Here is a 16,143-nt window from a genome sequence, read left to right as displayed (position 1 = left end):
AAGCGATATGAGGCCGTTCGAGAAGAGTCACAGCATGCCGATCGTTGAGAACTCGTCACACCCTGGCTTGTTCGGCAGGAAGATACAAGGCAAGGGAACTAGCAGCCCCTTGAACAGCTCGTCCACAAGCGTCGATGTCGTGGGCTCGCCTACATCACCGGCATCTAAGCCTAAGCCGTTTAGATCGCCATCCGTATCGAGTCCAGCGAACCCAGTGGTCGGAACGGATGCGGCTCACGCAGACATGTTTAAGCCGTCCAGCTCACCGCCGGATCACGCATCCAGTATGATGGCAGCGCTGTCAGCAAGATCCCAAGGCAACTCCGCTGCCGCGACACCCACCGATACTCCCGCAAAGCCACCACCCGTCGCGAAAGCACGAAGCCAGTCCTCTGCGTCCTCTCGCGAAGCTACTGACAATGAGAACGAGACCGATCAAACGCCAGTAGCTAACAAAAGACGAAGCACGACATCGTCCGCCGAGTCATTACGAGCGACCGAGTCAACAGATCCAAGCTCAACAACGGCGGCATCCTCGAAAGCAGCCTCGATCAAGAGCGCTACGGGCTCAATCTCCAAGGGCTTGTTCAGGCGAGATACGAATAGCACGGTGGCATCGAGCGCTGCTTCTACAAACGGCGAAGGAAAACGCACCACGCTTGCTGCCGTCGCAAATGCTGCAGTCACAGCAAGGCAGTGGGGTTGGAACGCTCTCCAAAAACACAAGGACGCCAGGAATGGAAACGCCAGTGAGCAAAATCCGCCGGTAGACCTGAACCAACCGATGGGACGAGGACAACCTCTGCCACCACCCGGCACACCCCTCCCGCCTCCCGTGAAGGGTTCAAAAATCACCACGATCCCTGTGCAGAAGCGGAAGCCTATATCCCCTCCAGAGCTGCCTGAGCGACCCCATTCAGCTGCGCTGTCCGAAAGCCGGCCGGCTCGCAAGCCGATTCCGCCCCCGTTGGTTGAAAGCAAGTCGGACCGCTCGGAGCGCAGACCAGTGCCGCCTCCCCCGCTACCCTCACGCCGCCACATCGACAACAGCAACGACGGCGGCGAAAACATGCTTGTCGTCGAAGCGCCCCTCGACTCTGAGCCCACAACCCCGATGGACGAGGACGGCCCTCCACCGGCATACGTCCAGCCATGGGCCGAAGACACGGAAGACTATGAGGAACCGATCTCTACGACCGCTCCCTCCCGCGAGAGCCGTGGAAGCAGCGGCAGCACCGCCAGCGAAGAAGCAAGTCGCACCCCGCCGCCCCTCCCCGAGAGGCGCACGAGCCCCATCGAGGCGGTGCCCGCCAACATGGACGATGACGATGACTACTCCGCGTGGATGGAAGACGATAACACCAACGACGTATACGAGGAAGAGAACAAGAAGCCCATCATCACGGGAAGTAATGGAACTGCGGCTCCCACGGCAGCGACGAGCTAAATAGTGAATTTTTTGTTTGTTTCTTTGGCATCAGGGTTTCTGGGATTAGGGTAAATCGGGTTCGGGCAAACGGAAGGGGCGTTATTTCAGGATACCATGATCATTACCAAACAGCAGCAGCAGCATAAAGGAGGAAAGAGAGCACGCAACAGACGCTTGAAAAACTGTTCCTGTACATATGATGGTTAGTGTCCCCGGGCTGAGAATAGCATATCCACACTTTATCAAGACAACCGTCGACTTTGTGCCTGGCCAGTGGACCTATTCATCCGTCCGGACCGAAATTACGACAAGCAAAGAAGCTAACCTCGAAATGCCATCCCCCGTTTACGGGTGGCGGTGACAGATGACAAACGGCGCCTGAAATATCACATGTCAAGTCGCGGGATGATCCCAGTCGGAGCTGTTCCCGAGTCACGCTAGAACGCAAACGCGTGCGCGCGCCAAATGATCAAGGGCAGAATCAACTTTAGGCATTACATCTACACTAGACTGCCGGAGCCACGCCCCAGCTTAATACTGAACGTAAAAAAAGAGAGAGTTAGAGAACAAGAGAGAGAGGTTGTACATAGAAGATTGTTGTTTTTTTGGTGTGTGAGTGCCAACAAACACAATAGAGTGCCGCGCTGTGTAAAGCAAAACGGTAAAGAGGAAAACTCCACACTGATTCCCATCGCGGTGGTTTGTGTTTGTGGTACATTTGCCCAATGCCAATCCATGCATGCTTTAATCCACGGGTCCCCCCAGTTCGCCTCGACACGCCGGTGAAATGAAGAGCTCGGCAAGTTTGATTAACCCAACTCCCCATACGGAACAAGAACAGGTTGCTCCCCGTAGTACAACAAGAGACGGACACAAAAAAAGATAAGAAAGAGCCAGCATGATCCAGATAAGTTTGGATCTTGGCAATCCCCGGTGGTTTTTTTTCGCGGGTTGGTTTTAGCAGTGGTGGCGGTAGTGGTGGTGGTTGGTTTCGTGATCAAGAGTCATTCGACTAAGACGCGCAAAAAGGAAATTGGTCGTAGGACGCGGTGTCCTGGATGCAAGTCGTGACTGATTAGGTCGGAAACGGAAGGAGAATGGTGCCTTGGGCATGCAGGGTAATCCCAGGCTGTTTAGACGGCAAGGAGAAGGTTGTCATAGACGTCGTGATCCGTTGCGTGCGAGCGAATTGATCATGAGAGTGGGGATGGTACCCCCGGGCCAGTTGTGGCGTAGCGAGTGGATGGGAAGAATGCTTCATTGCTTTTAAAATTACTTGGGAAGGAAGGCTGCTCAACAGCCGCGTGGAGATGTTCGATGGGAATGCGAACCACCAGCTTAGGCTCGCGACCTTAAGGTGCTCATGGCAGACGCAGAACGTCCGGGTTGAGAGTGGGAGTGGGAGCCAGAAGGCTGGCCTCTCTTAGAGTGGTGATGAAGTGTACCAACGTCGTGCTTGCCTGTGAACTTGTTAGCATCGTTGCAATGTGAGGCTTCTTGCGGACCAGACTTACCATCGCAGCAGGCGCGCACGTTCTCCAGTCGGTCGGCATCCCGATCTTGTCTCTCAATAATTTCCCGGAGGTCCTCCGCACTATCGTGCACCTCGCTGGCCTCGTAAATGCTGGAGTTGGGGGCAACTCCACTGCGGCTCCTCATGCTGGAGAAGGTGTTAAAGTAGCCGCTGATCCTTCCCAGGGTCCCAATGGAAGGTCTCTGGGCCTGACCCTTGTTGGGGGTCAGAGTAGGGACATTCATCGACATGTCAATCGCAGGGGACTGGTTGCGGGTCGTCCTCGAGTTGTACGAGGACACGGATGGAGGCGGCCGTGGGCGAGCCGTGGAGTTGGTGCGACGGCCAAACTGGGGGTTGAACTCGTCCACATCGGCCTGGGTAATGTGCCCAGCCATCTCTTCGACGTCAGACTGGCCCTCATCGGCTGTGCGGAGCAAGAGGTAAGACAGAGCGTTGAACCATGTCTCGTGTCTCTGGCCGGTTGTGCATGTAAACTTGATCGTTCTGCCAGGAGAGATAACAATCAAACTCTTGCGGTGGAGGCCGGGGGGCATGGGGTTGTCGTCCGTCACCACACGAACAGCCTCAATCGGGACACTCTTGCCACGGAGCTCAGATCGACCGGCAGCTGCCGGGTCACGGTCGCTCCAGTACAAGGTGCGAGTGTATGGGTGGACCCAGAAGTACCGTCTGTGTCTGTGTTCGGAGATTTCTCCACGGCCAGCCTTGCGGGTGTACTTCCACAAGTATTCTCCAATCATGGTGGAAGTGATGGCCTGGATCATGCGAGGGTCGGTGTTGGCGCCAAATCCAGATGGGTCCATGCCACCCAGCTCGTTACGAGGGTTGAAGCGATGGTCAATCTCGGAGACGAAGGAGGACACCGATGATTGTCTGCTCATGGTCGACAGCTTAGTCGGGGACTGAACAGCAACCTCGGCGGTTCCGTATGAAGGACCAGCCCGAGCCATGCGAGGAGTAGCCGAGTTCTTGGTGACAATTGACAGGGGAGACTGCGGCCGTCCGCCGTTAGGGGTTTGCGGTCGTTGGCTCCTCATGGCAGAAGCGGGCCACAGAGGGGGGCCCATGCTTCCCTGTGACGATCCAGCTCTGGAGCCAGTCCTTGCCGCCTCGATAGCCTCCTTGTGGCCCGTCGGCAGCGGTGGGAGCGGCTGGTTAAGCATGCGGTTGCTGCTAGCACTGCTTGGTCTTCCCATCTTTTGCTCGGTGGAAATGCTGCTGAGGCTGTCGTGAGACGGGCGGCGAATGCGAACAGTGCCCGAAGAGTTGGGAGTGCCAATGAAAACCGACGACTTGTCCTGAGCCTCGACAGGCTGAGCCTTGGCCAAGAGCATCTCATCGATTGCCTCAGCTGTGAGCGAAGTCTGGGCGCCCATGTCAGTCGTCTGGATCGTGGCCTTGCGGGCAGGGCGACCGTTGGCGTTGGTCGAGATCTCCTTGAAGGGCCGCTGAGACTCAGGTGTCTCAGACGGTCGAACCTCACTAGGGGATTGTCGGGTCTCGTCCTCCGCAATGATGGGGTCGGCCTGGGCCTTGCTCTTGCCGCGACCGAAAACAGAGCCCATGAGGCCGTTCTTGGGCGTTCTGGGCACATCCTCATCGAATGGCGATTCCATGTCGGCAGGGATGATGAAGCCGTCCCGCTTGGGGCTGCGAGGCGAGATTGGGTGAGTTTCGATCGACTCAATGTTCGAGAACGCGAAGTTGGGCTTGGGAATCTTGGCCTCAGGCGACTGAACAGGCTCGACTTGCTGGGAGAGAAGCGTAGAGAAGTCCAAGGAGGGGACGGGGTCGGCGCGGGGCGACACGGCCTGGGAGTGAATGTTGGAGTACGCCAGGGCAGGGGGAGTCGCGAGGACCTCGGGCTCAGCCTTCGGCTCAATGTTCTCCGACGCGATGGACGAAAGGCTAAGCGCAGGAGGCGGCGGTGGCAGTACCTCAGGCTCAGCAAGAGGCATAATGTTGGCGAATGAGAGCGAAGACAAGGTGAGAGTCGGGGGGAGCTCAGCCTTGGGCTCGATGTCTTCAGAGGCAATCGCTGTGAGGCTGAGAGTTGGCGGAGCAGGGATGATCTCAGGCTCCTCCCTCGGCTCAATGTTCTCGGCCGCGATTGACGAGAACGCCAACTGAGGAACGATCTCGGGCTCTGCCTTGGGCTCGACATTCTCCGCCACAATGGACGACAGAGTGAGGGCAGGAGGCAAAACGGCAGGCTCTGCTCTAGGCTCAAGGTTGTGGGCATAGAGCGCAGAGAGGCTGAGAACAGGAGTCTCCTGAACGACTTCGGGCTCGGCCTTGGGCTCGACGTGCTCTGAGGCAATGGACGAGAGACTAAGAATTGGAGCCGGCGCCGGCGTCGGAACCGGGATAGGTGCGGGCACGGCCCTGACGGCCTCGGACTCGGGCTCAGCCTTTGGCTCAATGTCCTCAGACACAAGAGCAGACATGGTGAGGTCGGGCGTAGGAACCACAGCCTCGGGCTCGGCGATGGGCTCGAGGTTATGTGCGTAAAGAGCAGAAAGGCTCAGAGCTGGAGGAAGGACCTGGGGTTCAGCAACCGGCTCCAGGTTGTGGGAATGCAAGGCCGAAAGGCTGAGAGCTGGAGGAGGAACTTCAGGCTCCGCAATTGGCTCGATGTCATGAGCTTGCAGCGCAGACAGGCTGAGTGCCGGCGGGAGAACCGGTGGCTCGGCCACGGGCTCGAGGTTGTGTGCGTGGAGTGCAGAAAGACTCAACACTGGAGGTGGCACCTCCGGCTCCGCCTTGGGCTCAACCGCCTCGGAAAGGAAGGATGAGATGCTCAGCGTGGGAGGCGGCACCTCAGGTTCAGCCTTGGGCTCAACAACCTCCGAGACAAGAGGGGTGTAGGCCAAGACAGGGGCTGGAGGCACGATCTCAGGCTCAGCCTTGGGTTCAACCGCCTCAGACACAATCGATGTCATAGTGAGCGGGGCTGGCGCCGGCAGAGGCGTCTCAGGCTCCACGACGGGTTCGATGTCCTGAATATCGATTGAAGACATGCTAAGCTCGGGCAGTGGCGGCAGGACGAACTGCTTGTCGGGGGATGGCGGCATAGGGAACTGCGCGAGCTTCTCGTCCATGTCGTACTGAGCGCCTGCATCGCTGTAGGAAATCGTGGACAGCGGCCGAGACTTGAGTCCGTCGGAGATCTGGTTTGCGGCCACCAAAGAACCAAGTGATGGGATATCTCGGTCATCGTGGACAACGCTGACGGGTGACATCGGAGGAGAGCGGACCATCGGCTCAGTCATCATTCCGGAATCAACCATAGCAGGTCTGGGAGCAGCTGGCCTCTTGACGGGGTCCGTCATGCCGCTGGTGTCGGGAGTGGTGAGAGACAACGAGGGAATGGTCGTCGTGGCTTGAGAAACCTCCGAATCAGCACTCGGGGTAGCAGATCTCGCGCGGCTGGGAGTGCCTTCGACGGACTCGGCATCGCTGGTCTCGAGCTCAGCAAGCTCAGCAAACAGGCTTTGACCACCAGCTTGAGGTGTTCCAGCAGCGCTGCCGGTGGCGGCGCTGGCCGGGCTGCTTTGGTAGGCTGGCTCCTCGCTCGCCTGCCTAGAGCGGCGGTTGAGAAGTCCCCGGCTAAGCTTGACGCGCATGCGTTGATGAGAGTGTTGCGATGTCGGTGTTCGCACGTACTCGACATAGTCGTCGTCTTCATCCGCTGAGGTCGATGCAGTGCTGTCGTAGGAGTTGCGACCACCACTAAGCGCGAAGTTCTGGCGGAGCTCGCGGCCCTTGGACGGGCTCTCAGTCTCGGTTCCGGAATCAGAACCGGAGAGATCCTCGGCGCCGGTCTGGAAGTCCTCAGTCTCAGTTCCCCGCTCGTTCGCGGTCTCGAAGGCGGCATCGCTAGTCTCATTGGCTGTGTCGAACTGATCACTGGTGTCCGTGATCTGCATCCTGCTGCCGGGTCTGCGAACAGTCGAGGTCGAGTAAGAGGTAGGCGATGTTCTGGGGCTGCCAATTTCTGTAGCTTCCTCCCACTCAGCGTCGTCGGTGTAGATCTCATTGCGGCTGTGACGGTGACCTCCAAGCAGTCCGCGGGAAGGCTTCTTGAACTCTCTAGACTCGACCTTGCGGTTGCGGCGAGCGGGAGCAGGAGCGGCGTCGGTGCGAAGCTTCTCCAACTCATCGCGGGTGTCCTGAAGCAGTCGCTTAAGCTCGAGCTTCTCAGTCTTCTCGCGGTGGATGACCGTCTTCTGGCTCTGAATGGTGCGCTGAGCGTGCAGAAGAGAGCTCTTGAGAGTCTCGGACTCGAGCATGGCGTGGCGGGGAGTTCCCTTGATTGGGGACGGCGGCGGTGAGTGCTCGGGGGTGAAGCCGTCCGCTCCGCTGTCCAGGTCTTCGTCACTAGGGAGACGACCGAAATCGCGGTCAGACAGGCGTCCACGTTGAGAGGAGATGGCTCTGGCAAGCTCTTGGTTCTGGCTCATCAGGTCATCGACCTTGCGCTGCAGCGCGTTTCTTTCCGTCTCGGCGACGGCGGCATTCTTCTTGGCCGTTGTCAAGTCGAGGTCAAGATGCCTGGCGAATCTCTCGTGCTCCTCGGTCAGCTTGGCGATAGAGACCTTAGCCTCGTCGAGCTCCTTCTGCGCCGAATTTTTCTCTGCTTGCAGGACATTGAGACTTTGCGTCAACTTCTTTTCGCGATCGGCGGCATCCTTCTGGGCAGCGACCAAGTCGTGTACCTGTGTCTCGAGGTTCCAGTTCTCATCTTTGTACCTGTTTTCGCTCTCGTCTAGTGTCTTCACGCGCTGCTGAAAGCTCTCCGTCTCGATTTCTAGCCTTGACTTTTCGGCCTTGGTGTCTTTGAGCTCCTCATCCTTTTCGGCGAGGAGGGACTGAAGGTTGCGGACTTGTGCGATAAGCGAAGTGCTGATTTCGGCGGCGAACTCGATATCGTGTATGCGACTTGAAGGCTGGTTGCGGACTTTGCGATTTGGTACACCCAACTTGGAGGGCGAGCCTGTGGCGATGTTCTCGAACTTTGAGGGGCTGACGGAGCGCTGCAGCGTCGAGGTTAGCGCCAGAGCGCGCATCATCAGAAGATGCGAAACTTACTCTTCCCATCTTGCCGTCCGGAACATAGGGCGAACCTCCAGCAGCCTCGTTGCTGGGTACCCTTTGCTTGGGCAAAAATGCCCGTGCAGTCTCTCGGGCGACATCATTGAATTCCTTTTCGATTTCGACTAGTTTTGAGCGCAGGTCTGGTGTGAGCTTTCCTTCAGTCTGCTGCTCCTCTACCTCCTTCAAGCGCTCGGCAAGCTCCTTGCGCTGCTGAACCAAAGCTGTTCCCAGCTTTCCGGCCTCATCTAGGCGACGTTCGGTGTCGGCGATGTGTGCTTGCAATGCGCGCTTGGCCTGGTCGGGCGATGCGCCGGGGCCGAGTGCGAAGAATTGGCTGTCGTATCCAGAGTATCGCTGGTTGGCGGGACCCGGGGGAGAGACGAAGGGGTCGTTCGCATCCGCATCGCCGGGCGGCAAATGTGGTTTATCGACGGCGAGTGAAGTAGCCATGTTGGTGGTAACGAGGGGGGCGCCGCCGTTAGATTCGTTGCGGCCACATTCAGTGCAATTATCCGGTGTAGGTTGTTGTCCTATTATCGCCTCGGTGTCTGGGTGGTGGTTGTGGTTGTCGCAATTGGCGGCCGGGTCGAGAACAAGCAAGCTCCGGTAGTTTGGCCGAGGTGGACGAGGTTGTGTTTGCTGCTGCTACTGCTGCTGATGCTGCAAGGGAAGCGCGGGGCGTGCAGAGCCGGCTGCCGTTCTGCTGGAGAACCTAGCAGGAAGTTTGTCGACACAACAGGTCGGACAAGAAAAAGAAGGACAAGAACCTAAGAGGAGGAGAGGGGTCCGGAGAGGGGATCGCGGTGGCCGTATGGTCGAAAACGGAAAAAACAACAGCTTGGGACGAGGGGAGGGGAGAGGTGATGTTTTTTGTTGACCTTTGACTTTGTTGTTTGTTTCCCCCCCAGACAGCGGGTGCAGGCTGTGTGTTGTTGACTGGAATGCGTCCCCAGCAGTGGTGGTTCCCGGTCCGGGTTGTGTGATCGAGCCGCTGGCCAGAAATGGGCTACGCGACCAGCAGGATGTGCCCAGGAAAGCAGGGCAGTGCCTGTCGGCTTTGTTGTTTGGCCTAGAGTATCTGCACGGGGGCTGCAGCTAGAGAGGATGGGATGGGATGGGACGGGGTTGGTGGGATGGCCCTAAGCTAGACGCGCCCGCACCACTGACTTGCTTTGCTTGCAGCGCTAGAACGTCAGGTCCCAGCGGAATTCTCTCTCTTTCTTCCAGGTTGCTCTCCACACACGGACGCAATGAGGTCAGCTGAAAAGACCGGGCGGAAGACGACGTCTTTTAGACAGGTGTTGCCGAAGAGCTGGGTAAAAAAGACAATGAGGAATTAACCGCCAGAAGGAGAGACAAAGGTATTACTAGGAAAGGTCTGCCGTTTCCCGGAGTCTCGGTTGGGACGGGCGAACGATGCCAGGGGGAGAAAAAGCAAATGATCTGGCGTGTTCGGGAGGAGCAGAGGTCTCAGTCTCAGTCAGTCCCTGGGAAAGGCTGACTATCTGCAGATCCAGCGATTGCGGCACTGAGCTGTACGATGGATGCCCGCAATGCAGTGCGATACGGTGTGCGCAGCGGCGGCGGTGGAGGAGTCAGGTGGGCGTGGGAGCGACAGTGACAGGTCGCCGTTGGATTGGCGACGGGCAACAAGCAGACTGCAGCTTTCCAATTGGCGAGGTGGTGACTGACTCTGTGTCTCTCTCTGTGTGGCCGCTGGTTGGGTATTCGCAGGGTCGCAAGTCGGTCGGTCGATCGGTCGGAAACGAATGAGAGTGCGCTGCGGCGGACGGAGTGGGCTGTGGGCGGACGACGAAGACTTGCGCAAAGATAAAAAAGAGTGACAAGAATAATAGATAAAAAAAAAAAAAAAATGAAAAAAAAAAAGGGTAACGGGAGGTGGTAGTGAGGGTAGTAGGGTCGGGTAGATGCAGGTAAGATACCTGTAGGTTGGCGACCAAGCTGGATGATGGTTGGTACCGCGCGGTGAGGTGAGGTAGGGAAGGTGGGAGTAAACGCGACACCTAAATGTGTACAGGGCAAGGTGATGTAAGACGAAATAAAAAAAGATGGGTGACAAGAAGGGTAAAATTAAAACAAAATGCCCCGAACCAGCATAGACATGAACAGCCCAGAGAGAAAAGAGATTATTACGTCTCTTGTATCTGATCTGATCTGTGTCCTGTGCGTGGTTGGTTTCCGATTACGGTCGTCAGTTCGACTTCGTGATACGAATACTACGAATACAAAGTGGCGGTCCGTAAAGAGAAGTGAGGGACGAAAGAAACGCGGTCGCGGTTGTCGGCGTCGGCACGAAAAACAGAGAGAGGGGTGGAGGGAGGGAAAGGAGGGAGAAGGGGGTTAGTAAGGCGAGGCGAGGCGAGGGTTAATGGGAAAGAGGAGAAAGAATGAGAGAGAGGAGACGCGAGGGGATATTGAGAATGTGTTTTCCTCCCGTCCTCTTCGACCGCAGAATGGATCCAGACCAGGACCAGAAAGAGCAGGACCCAGCACATGAGGTTTTGACGAGAGAGCCAGCTCCTCTCTGCCCGTTCGCTTGTGAACTAGGCCCCAAGCCTGAGCCTGTCCCATTTGCCTGCGAATGCCTGTCTGACCCAGGGTTTTCTCAGCGACTTGCCTGGGATTGTTGGCAACGTCTCCATCCTCTCCAATGAACCACGACCAGGTGCACTTCAGGGTTCCACCGTGGAGCTGCCACTCTTGAGTTGTGCAAGTGTGAAAGTGTGCAACTCGGGTACCTTACAGTATGTGGGTGTTGGCGGATCAGGTACATGAACTCTCGCCGGGATGCGCCGACAACGCATGTACCTTACATACGCATCGTGTGCTCTCGCGCAGTACGCTGCGTGCCTTTTTCGATAATTCGCCTTTCCCGTCAAGCCACCGCACGCCTATTCATGGCGTAGCTACCCAACTAACTACCTGACCCTCGGTAGCGCTATTGAGCTGGTGTGCAAAGCTCCCCTCGCCAACCGTTATTGCTTCCTGAATCTTCTTAAGACGGCATGATGGCATGGGCAGAGCCAACTTCCCAGAACCAAGCAACAAACTCCCCTGGCCGTCATCCATCCGGCGCATCATAATCATCATCACCACAACTGCCCCAGCTCAGCTCGACCCCCTTCTGGGGAGCCTTCAATTTCAGCATGCCTTAGCGAAAGCTTCTGGGGATCCATCCGGCGAGGCACTGCGAAGCCACTGTGACGACAGTTGCAGGGTCGCCGCACCCGGTTGCAGCCAGGCATTGGGGAATCAGATCGCAGCACAAGCACAAACACAGGGTGTCACTCTCCTCCTCCTCAGTTACACAGAATGAGTACAGGGCACTGTACGGTCAGATGCTGGGGCGCCTCCTGCTGCACGCAGCACAGCTTCTGCATGCTACTGCGCTCTTCAGGTAAGGTAAGCTCCGGAGCACCTATCGGGAGTCTGACTAGACTTCAGTGGCATGTGTTTTACGATGGCTTCATGCACCATCGAGGGGCAATGTTTACTCGTTCGTCCCATCTTTTACCCTTCAGAGTCATACACTCTTTGTAGCTGGTTATCCCTCCACAACCAAAGCCGTAGCCAATCGAGGGGGTCAGATTCAACAACACAACCTCGTCCTCACACGGCCCTTGACCCTGGCGACCTTGTTCCCAACCTCCTCATTAACAAGTTGCGCAGTAGATAGAGCGATAACCTCCAAAGTACGGATTATTCGTCCCCGCGGGTGCGCCCCCAAGCCAATTTTCCCCAGCGCGGCGCGGCATCATGCAAGCAATCAGTCGCATCGCGCATGGCATGGCATGGCGTCGGCAAGGCATAACTCATCCACCACCTCTCGCTTCTTCCCCCGCCAATCCATACCGCCATATCTCATCGCTTCAAAACAAAAAAGACACGCGATCTGCTCGATGTGTTTTTGCCTGCAGGCTGCTGGCCGTTGCCCGCATAACTTTGGCCAATTTTAGCCTGGTCCAGTGGTTCCGCTATGAGTCTGCGCTAGCCGGTCGTGGAAGCTCACCCCTGCAAGGTTCTCGTAATGACCCCGCTGTTGCCCAATCATGTCATGCCCTGGTATACCGCTGATTTGCACCTGTCAACCGGCACCGGCCCAGCCCCAGCTGCCCCGCCCGTCAGCTGATTGGCCTCGCCCGTCACCATTGTCGCCCAGCTCAAGCCACGCGCTTTGTCAGCCTTGTGGCTTGATCTTCAGCCTTCTAGAAGTTCATCAGTTGCGATCGACGCCCAAGCTAAAGAAGCGCCCCAGGATCACCCAAACTTCATTTCAACTACCGCCTTTGCCAATTACTACTTGATAAATCTCCGGCAGACGAGATAAATACTCTCCATTCTTCATCAAACACACGCACACCGCGAGCGAAGACAAAATCTCCCGCAGGCGAGATACACACTGTCCGTCCTTCATCAAACACACATACCCCCACGAGCGAGCCCGTCCAGGTGACACCTCAGACATGGACGCAGGCGCAGACGCAGCGGCTGCTCCCGTTGCCGTATTCAAGAAGAGAGGCGCCAAGGGCAAGGCCAATATCCGCAAGAGGCCCGCCACGCCACCACCCGCCAACAGCGACTCCGATTCCGACTACTCCTCCGAAGACGAAACGGGCCAAAGGGTCAAGAGACGGAAGAAGACCGGCGCCATCACCGCATCCTCAAAAGACCAAGCCGCCTCGAGGCAGGAGCTATCAGCCACAGTCTTCAAAGCCGATCGTAATGTACCCATAACGGACAGCAATGATGCGACAAAACACAGCAACTGGTATGACGAGGACGGCAAGGACGCGCTCGACGCAAAGAACCTTCTTGGTTCGACACGGTCGAAGCCATCGCAAGCGCCTGACGGAACATACAAGGGGCTCGCAAACCAGACATCGTTCATCCAGAAGAACCCCGATGCGCCAAGCCGAACAGTAGGGCCCATCAAGGCACCTACGAATATCAGAACCATCACCGTAACCGACTTCGCTCCGGACACATGCAAAGATTATAAAAAAACGGGTTTCTGTGGATTTGGCGATAACTGCAAGTATCTGCACGCTCGTGAAGACTACAAGGCGGGCTGGCAGCTCGATAAGGAATGGGAGAGTGTCACAAAGGGCAAGAAGAACGTAGGAGGCACCGTGGTAGCGAGCGCGGACAGGACCAACGTGGAGAACGACGATGACGATGAGGAGGACGCGATGCTGGAGAACATCCCATTCGCGTGCATTATCTGTACAGAAGCGTACAAGGCGCCGATCATCACGAGATGCGGGCATTACTTTTGCGAGCCATGCGCGCTCAAGAGGTACAGAAAAGACCCGACGTGTGCTGCCTGCGGGGCAGGCACAAACGGCGTCTTCAACTCTGCCTCGCGCTTGAAGACGCTGTTGGAGCGCAAGAGAAAACGCGCTGCAAAGAGGCGCCAGGAGGCGATTGAAGCCGGTGAAGAGGTCAGCGATGAGGAAGAAGAATGAGTCCCACGTAGATACCAGTGTCTATTTGGCCAAAATAGGGTCGACCAATGAGGTTTGCAAAAAGCGTCATCAGAAGTGTAATCTGGGCGTGGGAGATATTCCATGTAAATATGCAAACCTGACCTTGAAACCAGTCACCAGCAACAAAGCTCCAAACTACAGATTGTCCTCCAACTCATGAAGTGCGCAGAATCGTCTCGCAGGCTGTGGTTTAGTTTGCATGACCGTCTCTTTCATCGCATCCTTGACTCCATAGTTCCGATTTGCTTCATGATTTCTAAATGGAATTTGAGAACACCCACGCCCAGAAACAAGAAAGCTAGCAGACGCGAGTTTCAGGCGGGATCGGCAAGTGCCTGTGCTGCACCACCTACACAAAACACTGCGTAGGTGGCAGAGGCACACTCAAGACGGTTCAAACGGCTTTGGCAAATGAGATCCGTGCTCCTCCTCAGTCACTATGAATGGTGCCAGTGTCTTCCGAGATCCCGTCACCTCCATTTCAAAGTCAAGAGCTCCCTACCTCACCGAAGAGCCACCAGCACCGATAAGATAAGCCCCTAGGCAGGCGTCACCCCGCCACCTGCTTCCCTGTCCAATCGTGAGACAACCCCGCCATCCATGTGATCGGCCGGAACAGCTGCCACAGCTCTACTCCCAGTCATCACATCAGGCGGAACCTCAGAGGCTACATCATTCCGGTGACGACAGAGAGCCGGGCCGCGACGCCGACTTCACTCTTACCAACTACATCTCCAGCCCCGCGAGCCGAGCACCGCAACAGACCCGCGCGCATCGCATCGCATCGCATCACAACGAGTACAGACTATCCAACATACCCCGCCATCTTTAACGCAACAGCACGACCGAACACACACCGCACGCACCCACGTGCCCGCAGCAAACAACCATGAATCTCCTCTACTCGACCGTAAACACCCTGCGCGACCGCTACGCCCCGGTATCGAACAAGTCGACCTTCCGCCAGACGGGCGAGATCACCCCCGACGAGTTCGTCGCAGCGGGCGACTACCTCGTCTACAAGTTCCCGACCTGGTCCTGGGGCGACGCCGACGCCGACAGCCGTCGCGTCAGCTACCTGCCTCCTGGAAAGCAATATCTCGTCACCCGCAACGTCCCCTGCAACCGCCGGCTGGACGACGACTTTGCTGGCGACGCGGGACACGAGGAGGCTGTCGTCGAAGGCGCTAGAGGCGGTGACGACGACGAGGATGGCTGGCTGCGGACGGGCGGTCTGGCGAGCTCGCAGCCGCTGAAGGTGAAGGAGATTCGGACGGTGGACGACTCCGGCAACGTCGGCGAGAGGGAGGTTGTTGAAGACGACGAGATCCCGGACATGGAGGACGAGGATGACGACGAGGCTATCATTCCCGACGCAGGAGAGAACAAGAACAGGTATGGACTGGCCCCGGGTTAATCGTCTCAATGTGATGCTGACACCTGCAAAAGTGGTCGCCGAACATACACCCTCTACATCATGTACTCAGCCTACTACCGCACACCCCGCCTCTACCTGTCAGGCTACAACCCCAACGGGCAGCCTCTTCCCCCAAAGTCGATGATGGACGACATCGTCGGCGACTACAAGGACAAGACGGTGACGCTCGAGGATTTCCCCTTCTTCGCCAACAACATCAAGATGGCGAGCGTGCACCCTTGCAAGCACGCCTCTGTCATGAAGACACTGCTCGACCGCGCCGACGCCGCGCTCCGCATCCGCCGGGAGAAGCTGAGGGCCGGCAAGGCTGTGGGAGGTGACCAGGGCATGGAAGGCCTTGTAGACGAACTCGGCAAGCTCGATGTTAAGGACGCCCAGGCCATCGCCGATAAGAACGACGAGTGGGAGGAGGTCGAGCAAAGCGAGGTTGACGACCAGGAGGTTGCTATCCGGGTGGATCAGTACCTGGTTGTTTTCTTGAAGGTTCGCATCACGCAAGTTGGGGGCATGGCCGGTGTGTTTGCTAACAGAAACGCAGTTTATGGCCAGTGTGACACCTGGCATCGAACACGATTTCACGATGGGAGTGTAAATGCCCTTTGGCACGGTTCTGGGTTAGGAGTCTGTTTCCTCACGGCTTGCACACCACTGCGGGTTTTCATTATCAGATTTGGACACGGGGTTAGATTACGGGTAACGGCGATAACGAGAATTCCATTAGACTACAAAGTCAAGAAGACACTATGGCATTGTTTTTCACTCGGGTCATCGTGCGTTCATGAGCATGGACAGGCATTGCGTGAGTTGCGGCGTCTTTTCGGTCTTAACATTGTGTGTTCGGGAGGGGAGCACCCAGCAAGAGAGGTATGAGGCAGGGGCAAGTGAGATTCTTCGTAGACAGCGGACCAAGTTTCCAGCGCAGACGAACTTCAGCTGAGTTCGACTAGCATCTAGACGTCTCTGACGTTTACTCACGGTCACATTCTCTGGTTTGCCGCCGTCCAGAGTCTATGTGCCTCGCCATGCGCCTCCTCAATTTGTCTTGGTGATAATCACCACCTTGAAAAACATGGCGTCGATCCACAAACGCTTATTTTCTCTGTGGGTTCTCTTTGGAGTTTGCAAGCATGTGGTC

The 16,143-nt window shown here is 56.9% G+C and overlaps 3 protein-coding genes across 3 annotated transcripts; 2 read left to right on the top strand and 1 right to left on the bottom strand.

Annotated features, from left to right (window-relative positions):
• Window positions 1-2,767: 2,767 nt before the first annotated feature.
• apsA-0 (Anucleate primary sterigmata protein A) lies at window positions 2,768-8,513 on the bottom strand (the record flags this gene model as incomplete). The annotated part of the gene is made up of 3 exons (XM_037327677.1): window positions 2,768-2,889; window positions 2,944-8,002; window positions 8,058-8,513. The coding sequence occupies 3 exons, from the start codon at window positions 8,511-8,513 to the stop codon at window positions 2,768-2,770; spliced, it is 5,637 nt and encodes a 1,878-aa protein (XP_037174598.1).
• Window positions 8,514-12,547: 4,034 nt separating this feature from the next.
• cwc24 (Pre-mRNA-splicing factor cwc24) lies at window positions 12,548-13,549 on the top strand (the record flags this gene model as incomplete). The annotated part of the gene is made up of 1 exon (XM_037327676.1): window positions 12,548-13,549. One exon carries the CDS (start codon window positions 12,548-12,550, stop codon window positions 13,547-13,549), a length of 1,002 nt encoding a protein of 333 aa, XP_037174599.1.
• A 910-nt stretch (window positions 13,550-14,459) lies between these two features.
• On the top strand, window positions 14,460-15,600 carry ATG3 (Autophagy-related protein 3; the record flags this gene model as incomplete). Its single annotated transcript, XM_037327675.1, has 3 exons — window positions 14,460-14,965; window positions 15,020-15,491; window positions 15,547-15,600. The coding sequence occupies 3 exons, from the start codon at window positions 14,460-14,462 to the stop codon at window positions 15,598-15,600; spliced, it is 1,032 nt and encodes a 343-aa protein (XP_037174050.1).
• Window positions 15,601-16,143: the final 543 nt, after the last annotated feature.

This window comes from Colletotrichum aenigma, assembly GCF_013390185.1.
Source record: "Colletotrichum aenigma strain Cg56 chromosome Unknown KSG_Cg56_contig08, whole genome shotgun sequence".
Taxonomy (NCBI): domain Eukaryota; kingdom Fungi; phylum Ascomycota; class Sordariomycetes; order Glomerellales; family Glomerellaceae; genus Colletotrichum; species Colletotrichum aenigma.
The sequence above is the reverse complement of the archived record's forward strand: the minus strand, read 5'-3'. Positions and strand labels throughout refer to the sequence as shown.